The following is an 18,860-nucleotide window of genomic DNA, read 5'->3' as shown; positions in this document are numbered from 1 at the left end:
TTTTGTATCTGCCACCTTGTGCAATCGAGCTATTATATTTGTATTAATATTTCTTTTTGAATTTCTGAAAGAGTTGCAACATTCATGCCACCTCAATCTTGGTCTAACCGAACCAATGGGGGAGGTCATTTTCCATCTTGGCCAAGACTTGTTCTTATTAATGTTCTTAATCATATCGCGGAGGCACCTCTCTTCTATCTCTCTGCACATTATACCGAACATCACAAATTTCTGTCAATACCACAACATATGTTGCACAATCGAGCTCTTGCAAAGTGATTAATAATGGTATATTGATAGAGCTGAGGATCGTGGACTAAGTTCATGATTATTCATCGGATTGTTCTGAGGTCTTGGTGCCGATAATACTATAGATTTCCATATATCATTCGCATGGGATCAGGTTATGTTTCCCATTGTATATAATTTGTTCTTCCTGAATATGTCGATTTCTATCAACTCGACCTCTAGATTTTATTACATATTTGCAAATGCAGAGCTGAATGTGATAAATTTCCATAGTGACTTTATCATTTCACCGATATGCTATGTTTGGTAATAACGTTGTATTACATATACATGTAATCTAAAAGAAACACCATACAGGGATATAGTCAATATGTCTCTAAGATGGAATGCTCTCTTTATAAATGATATCAAACCAAAAACAAAAGCATAATAACTTATGATGCCATGGGCTGAAAACGGCATGAAGCATGGCGAAGGAATAAGTGATCATAAATCCAAAAAAATATAATGTGAACCTCCCGAGTGTGAGGACCTTTCTGGTCAAGCTGAAGGGAGACAAGAGTAGGAAGAATTCCTGCAATGAAAGAAAGAATATAATCAGTGATAACATTCCAGTACGATAAAAAGATAGCTCATGGAAATCCTTTGTATAAAATATCTTGTTGCCAAGTCGAGTGGTGGGTCTACATTTTAGCACCAGAATGCTCCGTGACTGGATTGTGGTGTCCCAAGCCAATTCCCAAGGTAGGGAAGGGCCTTTCTCAATTGAGATTGTGTGGGGATAATCAAAGGTCTACGGTGGGAAGTAAAACTGTAATGTCCCACGCCAATAGGCCACTAATAACCACTAATACTGAACTGTGAAATTTCGTCAAACACTTGACATGCAAACTAAATACATTGCTGAAAGTAAAACGCTGAATAAAGGAAATTGTTGTGCAACAAATATACTCAAATAGCTGATGTAAAATAGTGCCAATATATTTATTCAATGATAACCAAATGTTTTTACATATGATATGCGATTTTCAACTCAACGCATTACAACATGGCACATTACAAACAAACCCTCACTGGTTGAATGCAACTGAGAATTTCTTGCAACTACAAACTGAAATGAACGAACCTGGATTGAGCAAATGCTGGAGACTGAATGCTGAAGATGAAATGATGAAAATGCAGCTCCAACTTGCCCTCAAACTTGCTGACCGTATGACCTACAAGTACAACCGTACATGTACGGACTGGTACGACACCTAGCAAAAATAAATGCTGGGCTGAAAGGTGCTGAAAATGCTATGGAAATAATCGAATAAAAATCAAACTCCCAGCCAACAGTGAGATATGAGCAAAAATGTATGTCCAAGCTGAAAATCGAACCCTGCTAGAAATGTCCAAATAAGCTCAACTTGAAGTAACTGTATACCACTTCCAAAGTGCAACCCTTCAAAGGATATTTCACCTCCTCAGTTATTCAAATCCTTAGGAGACTCCATTCCTAACGATCAAATGACACTCTGCAGACCAAGATAGCGCCACAAATGCTCAAAGAGAAAAGTAGTGTAAACTCAAGTCATAGGATGTCCAAATGAGAGGCCAAGCACTCTATTTTTCACTCTAAGAAGCTACTAAGAACTTCTAGAAGTATCCATAAAATATTCTTATGAAATTCTTTTATAATGCACTTTTATATAAAAAGTAACTTTATAAAATAAAAAGTGCAACTCAACTCAAAATTATATTATTTTCGCCCTGCATAACACATAAAATAAAAATACAATAAACCCCATCTCTCCAAGAGAAAAATAGACCATCCAATCCCCAAATAATCATCAGAATGACTCTCACCAAAATCATCTGCCTACAAGAGTCCATGATAGGCAAATTCACTGAAAATGACATGTCACTGAAAAGAGGACATGATAAAGACCCCTTAACAATGCTTCTCTCTAGCAGATGCCAAGACATGCATTCATCAGAGAGATAGATTATTGTAGTAGAGAATAAAGTAATATTGTACTTAGCACTTGTTAGAGCTTGAGCGTGTTGGGTAGTTAGGAGGTGAGGGAATGTGTCGATTGGTTTTCCCAACCAACCGACCTTTTTATAAGTACTTGAAATATTATCAATGTACTCATGATGTTTTGGTATGAATAAAGTAAATCATTTCCTCGCCAATTGATATTGTGGTATTAAGGTACATTCTATATTTTGCTCAGTATGCATATCTTTATTATTCTATGAACTTTAGTAGTATTTCCATTCTACAATTATGCATTCAAATATCTGCTTGTAACGGGTAATTTACTTTCATGAATTTGAAATTACAAGCTGAAGATGAGTTAGATTGAATTTGTTTAATCAGTTATTCTTTTCAATGCTTGAAAATCAGTTCCTCTTAAAATGTATTCTGAAAACAGTTAAGCCAGATGATTTTCCAATTGAACATGAAATGTATCCGTTTGCATGAGATAGGGTTACTTGATTGTTGTTATAGTAATCTTCTTACATTTTAAGGCTCAAGAAAAGGGGTTGTTACAATAAGGTGATGACCTCAACAATAGTATAACCTGTTATCATGATAGACTACATTAACTTGTCCTAGACTGTGCCTAAATTCAGGATAACTACTGTATCAAGACTGACTGCATTAAGTTGCTGTCCCAGGATGTGCCAGATATCTTGATATTGTATATTGTGTGTTTTGTTCTTATCACTAAGTGTGTCTCCAAATTATGTCGGTGATTGTGATAACATACATATCATGATTGACTCTTTAAAGTTGTGTCCCGAACTGTGCTGGATATCATGATATTGAGATAAGTCATTTTAAATTCTTGCTCTATTACCATGACTGACTACTACAACTATTGTCCCGAAATGTATAGGATGTCATGATGATTTATGTATCAAGATGGACCATATGTATATTTCTGTGATATTGGAGACTTCATTGTCATCCTAAGATCAAGGTTGATATCTGATTGACTTCTTTTGATTGTTGTCCCGGAAAGTATCAGAAATCAGATAACTCATATTCTTGTTACGTGTTAAGATTGATGCTCACAATTATTTGTGATAGGAGTTCATATTTTTATATGAAAATCATGCTAGCTATATCCTCCCTCACTAAGAGCGAGTGTTCAAATAGCTTCGGTCAGATTGATATTCTCATACAAATTGTGTTGATTTGATATGTAAAAGCATAAATGTGTGTGTGTGTGTGAGAGAGAGATGCTTTATCAACATATCAAATTAACTATGATTATAATCACTGCTGTTTACCGCAGTAATATCTCAGTTCAAACTCAATCACCGTATATATCTTAGATAATGATTATGGTGATTGGGGTTGGTAATCACAAACCCCCAATTCACTGCCGGTACCGATACTATATTATACACTAACTAATCTGGCACGTAAGACCGTGACCCTTCGTGGGTCATGCCACGTAAGGGTCATGTCCTTACGTGACATGACACTTGACTATGTATTAATATGAGTATCGGGTGCAATATGATAGCAATCAAGGTGTTAATACTCATATCTGCATTCGATACTCAGTTCGAAGGCAGCAATAATAAAAATTGGCATTTATGCTATATGTAAGTCTGCTCCAATATACTTAAAGAATTATTATCTCATATTCAATCAAGTCTACAGTATTTACATATATCATTATTACTGTTAGACGATCAGCAATATATATATATTGAAGACTTGATTACTTATCTCATCACAATTAGAAGAATTCAGATTCACAGTGATAAAAGATAAATAATTTTATGGTCTATCTGAGATCCCATTTCCTTAACAGAGAGAAATCCCCTCAAGTACATTTCTCAAATCTGAAATATCTGTCTTCCCACAAAGCAAGATCTGGAAAACTATGACAAACCTACTCAAGAGTATAACTCAAAACTGAAGTAAATGGCCGAGGAAAAAGATCAACACTGGGCTCAAGAACATCAAGGTTAAAATGAACAAACTTCTCCTCACAAAGACTATTCACCCTTTGAAGGCAGGGTGTGAACATCAAGAGATCAAGAGCAAAATGAAAAAGAATACAATCATGATGCATAACCCACCACACCTGTAGCAATTATATCTATTGTCTCAACATCTCCAATGAATACATAATCAGGAGTGAACTCAACTATTTTACCTTGTACTCCACAAGTAATTTAAAAAATTGAAAGGAAACTAGTTGTCAAGGAGGGTAAACAAAGAAAGTTGTTGAAAGATCCTCCACCCATATCTGTGGAGGCTGGGTACTTTACCTTTCATCCCATTTACAAATCCTACATTACCTAACTATGAAGAGGAAGATGTTGCCAACTGTGAAGTTGAATAAGGACTGATGAGGGCAGCAGAATGTGGTACTTTGAAGTTGAGGAAGCTCACCAATCTTCTTATTTTAACAACTCTGCTCATGATGTCTGATCTCTTGCAATAGCACATTTCATCTTCTTCTTTTTGGATGATTCCTCTTTGGTGCAAGAGCACCATCTTGTCAATGCAATATTCACCAATAGGTGTCCATCAGATAGGAGAAGTGGAATAGTCCAAGGTCTAATGGAAAGACTTGCCATAGCATGTAATAGGCTGAAAAAGGTTAGGGTCCAATCTGGGACCAACACGTCATTTGGGGAAATTTAGGGCCAATAGGTTTAAGAATTGAAATAATAGCCAAAAGGGCTAAAATAATGATGTAATGGCACATTTCGATCATTTTTGTTATATATAGACCAAATGTAATGTGTTTGAGGTCATAGGTTGATAATTAAGTGCAAATGCAAAAACTTGCGAAAATTGCTCAAAAGTTGTCAATGCAACTTTGCAACTTTTTGCACATTTCTTGCAAACTAATAAACCAACGGTCCCCTAATAAAAAACTGGTTGGAACCATTGGGAATGGTTGTAAAATGGATATTTAAGCCCTGTGGCACAAGGATTGATTGTTGTTGAAGATTTTCGCAGTTGGGGTGAATATAAACAAAGACCATTCTCTGTAATTTCCATGCAATTCATGCTGCAACTTGTTCATTTTGTAACGGTATGTGTGATCAATCGATATGGTAAAAAACTAGATTGAATTACCTTGCAAGTGCAATTGGTTTGTAGTTTCTATCTTTCTTTTGGTACATTTGGCAAGTAATTCTTTCTTGGGTAGTTTGAAACCCTTGTTGAATGAAGGTTTTGTCTAAACTGTGGGTTTTGTCCTGTCATCCACCAGTGGAAAATTATGAAACTTCAGGGAATGATAGGCCTACCTCTGTACATTAAGAAAATGCAAGTTGCAGAGTGGTCCAAACAAATGACAAATTTTGAGACCAAGACCTAAGCCTGGCATCCTAAATGTGACAGGCCAGGTTGAAGGTGTAAAGCACTAAAAAGTTGGTGAAAGAGTTGAACCAGAGGTTTAAGTGTATGGAAGGGGTGTTAACTAACATTGTCCATCTATCCTAGGATGTTGAAGGTATTGGCATGTTATCAAGATCACAATTTTCCCAAAGTTACAGAACTATGCAAGCAATTAGATCTTAAGTTCTAAGTAGGAGGGTTCTAAAGGAAAGGGGGTCAAACAAAGGACTGAAACTTGGTTTTGTGAAAAGATCCAAATTAGAACCATCAGAGAAGAAATGGATCTTTGTTGGATATAGTGAATCGTCCAAAGCCTACAGAATATACATTCCTAGTCAGAAACAAATTGAGCTCAGCAAAGATGCAATTTTGAGGAAGATATTGCATTCAAAAGATCCAAAGACATAAATGAAATAGAAAATGAGTCTTCCTCAAAATATAGAAAAAGATTGTATCCCTAAGATCAAGAGGGAAATACTAGTAGAGGATAATGAAGCCCAAAACCTTACTCCAAAACCTAGTGATATTTCTATTACTCGAAAAAGGCCTCTCTTGGCAAGGAAAATAATTGAAGATGCAAAAAACTACAAAACCCCAAAGGGTACCTTTAGAGAAAGCAAGAAACCTAGAAGCTACTCAAACTATATCGTTCTCATGAGTGAACTTATTAAGTTTGAAGCTTTTCATGTTGAGGAAGCAACTGCAACATGAAGTTTGGAAGGATGCCATGATCAAAGAATATCAATCTATTCTAAAGAATGATGTCTTGGACATCGTACCTAGACCGAAAGAAAAATCAATTGTATCATCCAAATGGCTCTTAAAAGTCAAGCATGCGGCAGAAAGAGTGCTGAAAAACATAATGTAATATTCCCAAGATGATCTTGGCTGTAGGTGATCTTAGGCTGAAGTCAATCTCAGTCCGAAGATGGTGCAGGAGCACCACCTCCACTCTCAAATTTAATATTTTTAAGTCACCTTATAATCCCATTAAAATCATTAAAATTGCAATGGCGGATTATTCATCTATTCTTGGGAAAATCAGAAAACATTATATTAAATGTTAAATGTAATAGTCATTTGTATTACATATTAAAATGTAATCAGTTGGATGGGAAGTTTGATAACTACCCAAGAAACTTGTGCTTTAAATGGGCACCATTGTAATTGATGGAGAGGAGAAGATCAATAGGAAGTTTTGAGGAAGATAATTTTGTGTGAGTAATAGTCCAAATGGCTCTCTAGCGACAGCCAGAGAGCCACATACTGTTGTAATCTGCAGATATTATCTTAATGGAAGTATAAATGTTCATATTTAATGGCATCTCAGTTTTACTGAGTTATATTCTATCAATTCTTATTATCTTTTCCATGGTTGTTCGGGTTTTAATATAGTTGCAAAAGAAGAGAATTCGGTTATGAAAACTGATAAAGAATGAAAGTTGGAATTTTGATATTCAAGATGCTCCGCATTAGAAGACGATCTCGATCCGAAGGGAAACACGACCCGATAGAGAACTCCGTCCAAAGGGGAACTTGGTCCAATGGAGAACTTTGTTCGAAGGAGAATTCTATCCGAGGGAGAACTTGGTCCGATGGAGAACTCTATCCAAAGGAGAGCTCTGTCCGAGGGAGAACTCCGTCCAAAGGAGAACTCGGTCCGAAAGAGAACTATGCCCAAGGGAAACTACCCGAGGGAAGGTATCTGAGGGAGAGTACTTGAGGGAAGATACCCAAGGGAAAATTCCTGAGGGAAAGTACTCGAGGGAAACACCAGAGGATTAAGTGGCCAAGTGAAAGTTATGTTGCCACAGTTCAGTTTGAGGAATGCACCGAAGGGAGTGATCTGGAGATGTCAAGGTAATGATATAATTCACTAAATGCACCACATAATAGTCAAACATAGAAGCACATGCTAATATAGAGATGTAACAATTTATTGTCGAAACCCAAAATATTATATTTGCAAAACAAAGATGGCAGTCCAGATGTGCCAGATCCGAAGCAAAGAAATACAATGGACAAAATAAGGTGAGAGTTGATTCCCACTAAAACTGCAAGAGCCAAGTAGGGAAGATCTCTCACTTCTGAGATGGCGAACAAAACAAAACTCCAACAAGAATTCGCATACAATAAAAGAATCCAAGTCGCATGCCTTAAACAACCTACAAGCTGGCCTTATAAAGGGCTTCGGGGAAACTTCCCAAACAATTACAAAAAGCACCACAAGCCGACAAACTACAAAAAATAAAATAATTAGTGGTCCCGAAAGATTGAAACATCAATTGTCAACCACATTACAAAAATTGTTATTTAATAAAATTGGGGACATCACATATAAGGCAAGATTTTTTGCTAGAGGGTTCTCAAAGAGAGAAGGAATTGATTATGAAGAGACATTCAAACTTGTTGCTTGTTACACCTCAATCAGGGCAGTAATTGCTATTGCTGCATCAAAAGGGTGGAAAGTTCACCAAATGGATGTAAAAATTGCATTTATCATTGGCATCATGGAAGAGGAAGTGTACTTAGAACCATAGTTGGCATAATCGGCGATTAGCAACTAATCGCCGAACTTTCCACTAGGGTGAGTAAATCCCAAAAAAAATCGCAACCAGACACTTCTTAAAAACTAGTCAAATTTTTTGTTTCCTGGCAGATTAATCACTGAATGCGGTGAGTTTTTACTTGCGACTCGACTACATGACAAAAATGGCATTATAGGCCAAAAAAAGGTGTTTTTTGTTTACAAGTTTCATTTTCAACGTTTGGAAGCTTGAGTAGTGGAGAGAAGGGTTCCAAGGCATTCTTGGGTGATTGCAACCTATTGAAAGCGGATTTGAGTGGATTTGAAGAGGATTCCAACTAGTTTTAGAAGACAAATTTAGTTTGACAAAAACTATTTACTATTTTGCTTCCCGCTTTCAACATTCCACATGAGTATGCGATTTTGTACACACTGCATTTATATATATCTAAACTTTGCTTGTTTCTTTTGTGTTCTCTTTAATTAACTCATTACATGCATCTTCTCATTGAATTTAGCAAAAAAATCTATTTTTAATTAAATTTAAGCAGTTTTTTAGGTTCTTGAGTTTTTTTTTAAAAACTGGCTGATGTTTTCCCAAATTAACTTTTTGGGGCTTGGCAAGTTGTTGTCGAGTGAAAGTTTTCCAACTATGCTTAGAACAACCAGAAGGATTTGTTGTTCACAATAGTGCCTCTCATGTTTGTAAATTAAAGAAGGCACTTTATCGACTCAAACAAGCCCCTTGAGCTTGGTATGAAATGAAAGAAAATTACCTCTCCAAATTAGGATTCACCAAAAATGATGCAGATCCTAATCTCTATTTCAAGGCGGTAAATGGTGATATGTTAATTCTCACTCTTAAATTTCATGACTTACTAATGACGGAAGAAAATCATCTTATTGCCAAATGTAAACAAGAACTTGTTTTTGAATTCGACATGAAGAATTTGGGTACCCTACACTATTTTCTTGGCTTTGAAGTATGGCAGGAGGAAAAGTGTATTATTCTGAATCAAGGCAAATATACCATTGATGTTTTAAACAAATTAAAAATGATGGACTACAAGCCTATGTCTACAGCCATGGAGACAAATCTACATAAGTTGAAAGAAGCAATATCTGAATCAGATCTTGTTGATCGTACTCTCTACTGATAGATAATTGGATCCTTGATGTATTTGGTAAACACCAAACTAGACATTTTCTATGCAACAAATGCACCCAGCCAGTTCATGTGTGAACCTAGAAAAATATACTTGTTGCAGTAAAACATGTTATGAGATACCTGCGAGGGACAGTTGGATATGGATTTAAATATGATAATGCAGATCTAACTCTATATGGATATTCAGACTCAAACTGGGACAGAAATGTTGTTGATTGCAAAAGTACCTCTAAGTGTTGTTTTAGCTTGGGATCAGCCATGATCTCTTGGCTTAGCATGAAATAATCTTCAATTGCTCAAAACTCAATCGAAGCCGAGTACATTGCAGCATCCATGGGAGCTCGAGAAGTCGTGTGGTTGAGAAAACTATTAATGCATTTGTTTGGACAAACCTTGAATCCCGCAATTGTACATTGTGACAACTAGAGTTGTATTAAGCTTTGAACCCAGTATTTCATGATAGATCCAAGCACATTGAGATTTCCTACCATTATATTAGAGATGTGGTGGAGAGAAATGTTATACAGCTAAAATACATTAGCACTAATGAGCAAACAGCAGATAATCTGACCAAGCCTCTCTCTAAGATAAGGGTGGATCACTTTAGAGGTATGTTTGGTATGGTAAAACTATAAATTCCTTTTGAGGTTGAGTCTCAATAAATCTGTTGTACAAATATTTAAAAGATGTTTTATATTTATAAACTCTTTTGTCATGTGTGTTATTACATGACCTTGCAGAAACATTACAAAAGGTGATGATTGTTCTTTAATGTTTATTTGTGGTTAATATTGTAAAGTGACGACTTTAACAATGGCTTAATCTACTATCATAAAGAATATCATATGGTTGATATCTATGCATATATCATGATAATTCATAACTCGTACTTGATACTAATTGAGTAGTGTGAAACTACAATACGTTTTATGATTGAGATATGTAATGGTGGATGCTATGAGATATAGCATTCGTGGATATGCCATGAACAAATATCTTCTTCGGAGACGATGTCAGTGCACAAACTGGAAAAAATATGAGTGGTGAAAATCATATGGTTGATATTCAGGGATATACCATACTCATGATGATACTGTGAGGTAACATCTATTATAATGGATGCCCTATTGGTGTTCTTTGAACATGGTTGAGTTAATAAAATTATCCTCCCTAGCTAAGAGGGAGTGTTATTGATTTATAGCTTTGGTTGGATAACTCCAATTGATAAAATCAAATCATTACATGATTCATTGCACTTATAGATTTGATGACTACCCATCTTTAGGATATTATCATGTATATTATCAATAATTAATGGACTGACACACACACACATGCAATGATATATATACATATATATGTGTATCCAAATTAATTATGCAATAATATTATTAAAACTGAGATCCACAAAATCAGATTAAAGTCTCAGTGTCGATCTGAATAATGATCGATTGTTTGTGAAATCGACTGTATATATATTACATTGCTGAGAAAACGATAGTTCATATATTACATTGCTGTTCTATATATGTTCAAACATACATATCTGTTCGAACATTTTGATGTTTGAGCACATATATATACTTATATTCGAAAACATCATTGCAAAAACCGACATACACACACACACTTAGTCACAGGGTTCGCCGAACTTTGTGCATAAAGTTCAACATTCAGCGAATTCTAATAAAAAAATTTAAAATTGTTCAAATTCGTACGGAACAAGGTTTAGTTTTTTTTACTGTTCAGGAATCATGAAAAATACATCACATATTGCTTTAATGAAATATTAGATATAGCAATCAGAAACAGAAGGAAGATTGGAAGATTTGGGAGCTAGAAACAGCAATAGAAAAGAATAGGGATAAATTTGAGAAGAGTTTACGACGGAATGAACTTCAACAGATTCCTGGCAGCAGGAGAGAAACCTGGGCAGAAATAAAATCCTCCAAGGAAAATTTTATGGAGCCCTCAACAAAAAAATTCCTCCATCATGCGCTCAACAAAACGATGGAAAAGTCCATCATTTCCATCATACCTACTCAGCATATGACAGAAATTGAAATATTTATATTATCTTATCTTATTAATAGCGGCCTCTTTTTATTTAAAAAATGATATTATTAATATAATAACAATTAAAATTAAAATTTTGAATATATTTATGTTTATTATTATGTATTCAAATTTACTAGTATAGTCTTATTTCGATAATTAATTTAACAAGTGGAAATATTTATATTTATATTAATTTTAGATTAATCTAATTTTACTTCAGTAAATAATATATTTGGCTATTTTATTTTATAATATAATATAATTACAAATTTAGCATTACTGAATTACTTTAATATACTAATGAATTTATTATTTATATATTTTTTAAATTCAAATATATATAAGGCGAACTTAATGTCAAAGAATTTCCGAACATTTTCACCTGTTCGAACTTCATCCGAATGTTATTGTTGTCGAACTCGAACTCAAACCTTGAGACGCGCGCGCGCACACACATACACATACATATATCAAAGTAACAAGAATTGAAATTGGATCGGAATCAGCAAGGCCAAATTGAATTGCGAATCAGCCATGAATCGAAATTGAAATCAAATCGACCACAAATCGGCAAATTTAAAAAACCCTTGAAATTTAGTAAATTATTTCATAAACCCTTCATCGCTGATTCAATTCACCGATTCACATAAAATCATTTGGCTTGAATTGAATCGCCGAATCGCGTGAATCACCGCGATTCTTTTTACTAATATATATCGCACTTAAAATGTGTTAGCCAATTGATAATTACTGATTGTCGACTGCTATGAAACAACAGCATATATTAAGGGGCATGTCTCAATGTGAGACATGTCTCTACATTGTCTCTACATTGAGACATGGCTCTACATATATATATATATGAGTGTTCTTGGAAAACACATACAAAACATATTGAGTCCCATTACAAGTAATACTAGATCAATATATATTATTATAATATATATAAGATTCAAAGTATGTATATATATATCAAATTCAAAAGCATACTTATAGATCTGCATTCTCATCTAATTGTAGATCTCTACAAAGAAAGAATTATAGCAGTTGGAAAGAATATCGACAGTGTTAGTTTTTTTACATCATATTGAAAATCAAAATATCTCAATCTATAATCTGATCTAAAACTTTTAACACATAGGTCTATTAGTGGTTTTTATTTTCAGGATATAAGTCCATTTGATGGAAGGATAAAAAGCAAAAATCTGTAGCATCCACCAAACAAGAAAATAAAAGAAATTACACATGTAGCAAAAGAAAGTTGCATGGCTTAGAAGAATTCTTGAAAACTTGGATTAAACACATTGAGTTGAAATAGAATTTTTCAGAAACATTCTTCTTATTAAATTTTGCTCTTCTAGTGATCAAGTGGCATATCTTTTCACAATGCCACAATGTAAAGATAAAACCACCACAATCTGTAATAAGCTTTGAATGACAGAAATTCTAGGGTATAATTTAATGCAACTACTTCAATATAATTAATTATTAAATTAAATAAACTATTTTCCCCAAAACAAAGTTTAAGGGGAAGAGTTACTAGGTTAACCATTATTTTTTCAAGCACAGGTCATTACTTACTATGTTTGATCTCATATTACTTTCTAATTCATATAATAAGGAATACGGGAAGTGTCACATTGTTCTACACCACTTTTGTCCTTTCAGAAAGGAACCTTGGAGTTAAATTTCATAATAAAACCTCCAAGATACTTAGCACATGCTCATCCCTCACACCTGTGGGCACGCATACTTGGAAGGTTGACCATAATCATGATGATAATTATCTCTATTAAGCTTTCTTTTTCCATGTTCAAATTAATTTTATTTTCAAATTTCTCCAATTATTGAAAGCAATATCTAATGGTACAATTGTCAACTTTTGATAGTGTGACAGTTTCCAAATTCACTAGGGTTCCCCTCTTGAAAGACTAATCGTCTCATTTCACTGTGTAGTAAGCTTCCATTAGCTCATTATATTGCTTTCACTTGGTTAGCTTGACTGTTTATGGAGCTCTTATTTCGTTTGCTTCCAGAAAAATATATATATCTCACTTCACATTTGTTATCTTTGGTTGCTGGAGTGATTTTAGCTTACCTTATTAACTACTGTAATGCATACTTTTTCTTATGGTGATCTAGTTTTTCATTCTTCCCCATTGATACATTCAACATCTTCTACAACTTAGTATCAGCAGAAACTTTTTAATGTATTTAAATTCAACTCCCACCTTTGATCTACCCCACGCAGCACTATTGAAAACTGAAGAAAGCATCAAGTGGTCCTACCATTCAAAATGATTTAGGGGTAACTCGTATCTAGTTTAATGGATTGAGCATCAGAGAAATAAAATAGGAAGGATCCATAACATTCATATATATTGTTTCAGTTGATGCGTGAAATGTTCTCTCTTAATTTATACCAGATTTTTTGGATGTAAAATAGGAAGGATCTATAGCCTTCATATATATTGCTTAAGTCGATGCTTGCTTGAAATGTCCTCTCTTAATTTCTACCAGATTTTTTGGATGTTTGCAACCAGTGCATCATAATTTTAAAGAATATATACCACTAAGTTGAATTCAAATTATGTTCTTTTTGGCAACCAATACTTTCCCACAATGTTTACTTCATACTTTATTAGACTAAAAGGGTGATGTATAATCTCTGTGCATGTGCAGACCATGCAAAAACAAATTCCACATACTAATATGTGTTTTGTTCTGTCCCAACTTGAATGTGAAGACATCCGAACCTTAGCTTATGCAAGTCCAAATTCCAGCTTCAAAACAAACAGGTTTACCCAATATACTACATTGTTTTGTATTATCCTCCGGGTGACAAAATACAGTGACTAACAGTGACTTAGCTCTAACACTATGCCTACACCAGTTTAAATCACCAACCTTAAAGTTCAATTATCACTTAAGTCTACAGCTACCTTGTGTAAATCCTCCTAAATTCTAAAAGAAAATCATCTTCTTCGCTTGTGTTTATGTAAACATACAACTAGGGTTGATAAAAGGAACACATCATATACCAAGATATTTACAACAAAAAATGGTCTATTATATACAGCTCAGAAGCTCAAATCTAAATTGTAGCTAATCTTGCCCAGAAGCATTTTCTGTTTGGGCTATTAGCAGAAATAGATGATAATAAAAATTTCTGTCTTTATAAGATCATGCTATATTACTCTGCACAAAAATGGCTTCTAATCATTCTCACATAATGCCAGCTCCCTCTTCTCCTACCATGTTTACTATCCCTCCTATAAACATCGAATAACAGAGACATCCACTGCCTAGTCACACAGAACTGAAAATATGCATGGATAAAAAATTTAATTAGCAATTGCTTATATATATATATATATATATATATATTGTTAGAGAGGACCATATCTGTCAACTGTGTACTTTGGTGGAGGTAGAGACTGAGTCTCACTTTATATTTCGCTGTCCTATCTACTATCAGATCAGAGGGAGATTTTACTGTCTATTCAGAGATTGCTTTTCTCTTTCAGCGTTCTTTAGCTATATCAACCAAAGGTGTCTTGCACTTTATCTACGGGAAGTCACACAGCTCCATGAACATACACTACAGTCACTCATACCTCAGGGCCATATTCAGATCAGCTCATCACCGCCTTTTTTCCCCCCCGTCTCCACCACAGGGAATGAAGAGGCCATCTAGTACCACTCACTCCAGATCAGTTCGACACTGCACCAGTCTTTCCAGGCAGCGACATTCATCCAGTGGTTCTCGACGTGGATCTAAGACTCTGGATTGTTCACAGTCCTATCCTTCTGTGACTGATTTCTTTGAACCAATGAAGGACCCTTGGTCCTTACCTTGGTTTTTTCTGGTTTTGTATCTAGTCTTGTTCTTTTTCTGATTTCTTTGTACCAATGAAGGACCCTTGGTCCTTAATACTATTATCTCATCTTATCTTATAATGAGGGAAAAGCTAATTCAGAACATGCTGACATCAATGCAAAGCTTGAGGGTCTTCTTTTAATGATTTGATGCTCTCAGCTCTTCTTTTGTATCAGTGAATGTAATCACAGAACTGTTGGAGTTCTGGATTGAGTTTCTTCTTGCAAATTCAATCAATCAATACAAAGGATATATGACTGATCATTCTTTTAATCTTATCGGACGTTTGGTTCTTTGAGATCTGACATTTGTCACGGTATTTTGGAACTTGGCTAATAAATTAATTCAACAATAGTCAGTTTTTAAAAAATTGGAAACATGTGGCAACTCCCAAATCTGATTATTTAATGAAAAAAAGTACCAGTTCTAGCTCATCAAGCTTTGTTACCAGGGTCAACAGATTTTATTTACACACTGTATCAAGAATCAAGATATAGTTTTTATAGTATAAAATGTATTGGTTCTAATGCATCCAGCTCGGTCACCAGAGTCTACAGATTTTATTTGCACTGATATCAATCTAAGCACAAATATTTTATATTCTAAAGTTGTGTTATTTAAGTTGGTCTGATCATGCCTCAGCTGTGTGCATCTTTGCTGCTAATATTTTTTACACACAGATATCTGTTTCAGGTTTGAATTTTGATTCTTAAAGTCAATTAATTAAGATATATATTAAGAGAGCTGCATTTATGTATTATTAACCAGCCCTTAATGCAAACGGCACTTGACATGCAAATCTAAATTTGTTATGAAATACAATCTTAGTGAAACTAAAACTAGAAATTCATAAATAATAACCAAGAGGATCAAAAGTACCTTGCCATTCAAGCACAGTTTTCGACTCCCCTTTCACTAGTTTAGGATATTGATCAATGCGAGAATCTTCTAGTATCAATGCCTCAACCTGCAAAAAGTATTATGGCATTGCAAGATGTAAATGTAAAGCTTTCTCCTGTATAACTACATCTCCAAAGCAGATATGCAAACACTGTTCTCGTAACAAGCTAAGCATATTAGAAAGAATTGGTGAGAAGAGAACTATTAAATTCCCAAAATACAAGAAAAATTATTAGATAAAACAGAGTGGCCCTCTTCAACAACTCCATCCAGGCATTTGCCTTTGTTTGAAAATCATAAAAAGCAAGTAAATATGTATAACCATATTGAAGAAAATCAGTAGAATATGTTTCTTCACTACTAGATTCCAATCCCCAAATATACTATAAACCAAATTTCAAAATACTAAATCAGCAGCCAAAATACTTTCAACATGAAAAAGAAAATACCCATTGTTGTCACATAAAAAATTTCTGGATCCTTATGCCTAATGGAAACAGTGACAAACTATTTCTCAACAGTTAAATAGGTCCTTGATATGCGACCTTCCTCGGTGTTTAGAGGGGCAGCTCCCTCGTAAAGAAAGTAGACGAGAAATAAGAATGCAGAAATTTAAATGGATGTAGCAAAGATATAACACATCCTCCTTAGAATACCAATAGATAAGATATGTTAAACAATTCACTCACACAAAGTACTTGAGTAAAGTGATATTATTGCCAATGATTATACAAATCATTAACAATGATACAAGAACACCATTTATAAGCACCTCCAAAATTGATTCTTTTATTTCTTTCTTGAAAAACTACTATTCGAGTTTGAACACAAGATCTTTTGTGAGAAATCTGGAACCTTTCCCCACATGATTTCTTTCATATATATAGGAGATAGATGATGCAATTCCTTCAATCACTTCCCTAACCACTTGACTACTTAGGATAACTAATTAACTACCCTTGATAACCACTTGGGGTAACTAATTAACTACCCATTTGTAACTACTTTGAGGTAGTTATTTGCAAACCAAAACTTCCCTAAGATGACAAAAGTTACTAGATAGATTTTCAACTTAGGATAATTACCTTCTCAGCACAACTTAGGATTACACCTAACTTTTACAATAATGTGGATTTCAAAACAAAACTTAGAAGAGGAAGACAGAGAGGAGAAGAGAAGAGAAAGTTATATGAAACTGTTGTCGGTAAATTCTATATTGTAGCCGATGGGTAGAATTGTATCTGAAGGGTGCATGACAGTTGAGTCACCCCTTCGAGAAAGTATATGTACACCATCCGGAAGGGACTTTGGGACATCATCATAATCATATTGTAAGCATTGGAGTGCATATTGCATATATGAATAAAGTATTTGTTTTGTGTTATATCTTACTATACTACATGCGGTAAGTATTCCTTTTACCCTATATATTGATAAATGTATCAATCTTTGTTTACTACAAGGAGGAGAATCTCTAAGCAAACTTATTATTTTTCTGAGTATCATAAGAAGCTCATTGTACAGGGAGGGGTCAGAAGGAAGGGACGAACTTATGCTGCAATAAGAGTCTTCTTTTTTATGCTTACTTCATTTAGAGCTTTGTTTTGTCCAACAACCGATGACTATTTCGTACCCAATAAACTTTTGGCATGATTTCCAAATTTTTGAACCTCTCTTATCAAAATAAAATTGTAAGCATTGGAGTGCATATTGTGTATATGAATAAAGTATTTGTTCTATGTTATATCTTACTATACTACATGCGATAAGTATTCCTTTTACCCTGTACACCGCACTCCAATGCTTACAATATGATTATGATGATGTCCCAAAGTCCCTTCCGAACAATGAACATATACTTTCCCGATGGGGTGACTCAATCGTCATGCGCCCTTTCAAATACATTTCTACCTGTCGGCTATGATATAGAATTTATCGACAACAACATCCCCCCTCAAAATGTAAAGTTGTCTCCGGACGAAAAAATAGAGAAAGCCCTTACAACAAAACTCAAATTACAAAAACAATTAATTACATCAATATTTAAACACTAAGAAAAGGGATGCGTCCCTGTTGTCAGCCGACTGGATGGTCCCGACGGTGTTTCTGTAGCTGACGAAATGATTGTCGTCAATGTTTTGTATTTTGTAGCTGACGGGTAAATAGTTTGTAGCGGATATAATGGTTGTGGCCGACAGACTCCTTCGGGAAGGTTCAACGGATAGTATTTATATCCCGTCTAGGATCATTGTAAAGGGAATCTTCTATCATTCATCTTATCAAGCATAATGTAATGTCTGGCATATGCGAATATAATTCTGCTATTCTGTTCCATTGTGTATGCGTTGATTCCTTTACCAGTATGGTAAACACCTGTGTAGTAGCCATCCGTACCCTAAGCTCATTCAGCCCTGCTCCTAGCTTATACACTTGCTCCTTCTATACTTTCAATTCCGCTTCAGCCTCCATTTGAAGCTCCAAAGCCGACTACATCATCCCAACAATCTCTCCCAGCTCTCTCTCTTTCTCATCTGCCACCCGCTCCATCTCCATTGCTAATTGTTCCTTCTCTGCTACCACCTTCTATAGCTAACTCTGTCTGGCTAACAAGGCTGCCCTCTTCACGACTAGCCTAGTAGCTGACCCATCCCGAGCCCTCTCTATTGCTACCTAATCTGCCTGACTCCTCCGAAGGGTGTAATATGCATCCCTG

The 18,860-nt window shown here is 34.9% G+C and overlaps 1 protein-coding gene across 10 annotated transcripts in view; it reads right to left on the bottom strand.

Moving 5' to 3' along the window:
• LOC149537889 (Man1-Src1p-carboxy-terminal domain protein) overlaps positions 1 to 18,860 on the bottom strand; it is an 83,002-nt gene that overhangs the window by 12,212 nt on the left and 51,930 nt on the right. For all 10 annotated transcript variants that reach the window (XM_089799294.1, XM_089799300.1, XM_089799299.1 and 7 more), the window contains one exon: positions 16,127 to 16,214. In XM_089799294.1, coding sequence (XP_089655420.1) covers positions 16,127 to 16,214 — 88 coding nt within the window. The remainder of the gene's footprint in view (positions 1 to 16,126; positions 16,215 to 18,860) is intronic.

Source organism: Cupressus sempervirens, chromosome 9 (genome assembly GCF_028749045.1).
Source record: "Cupressus sempervirens isolate cs-2001-9-10 chromosome 9, ASM2874904v1, whole genome shotgun sequence".
Lineage (NCBI taxonomy): Eukaryota > Viridiplantae > Streptophyta > Pinopsida > Cupressales > Cupressaceae > Cupressus > Cupressus sempervirens.
The sequence above is the reverse complement of the archived record's forward strand: the minus strand, read 5'-3'. Positions and strand labels throughout refer to the sequence as shown.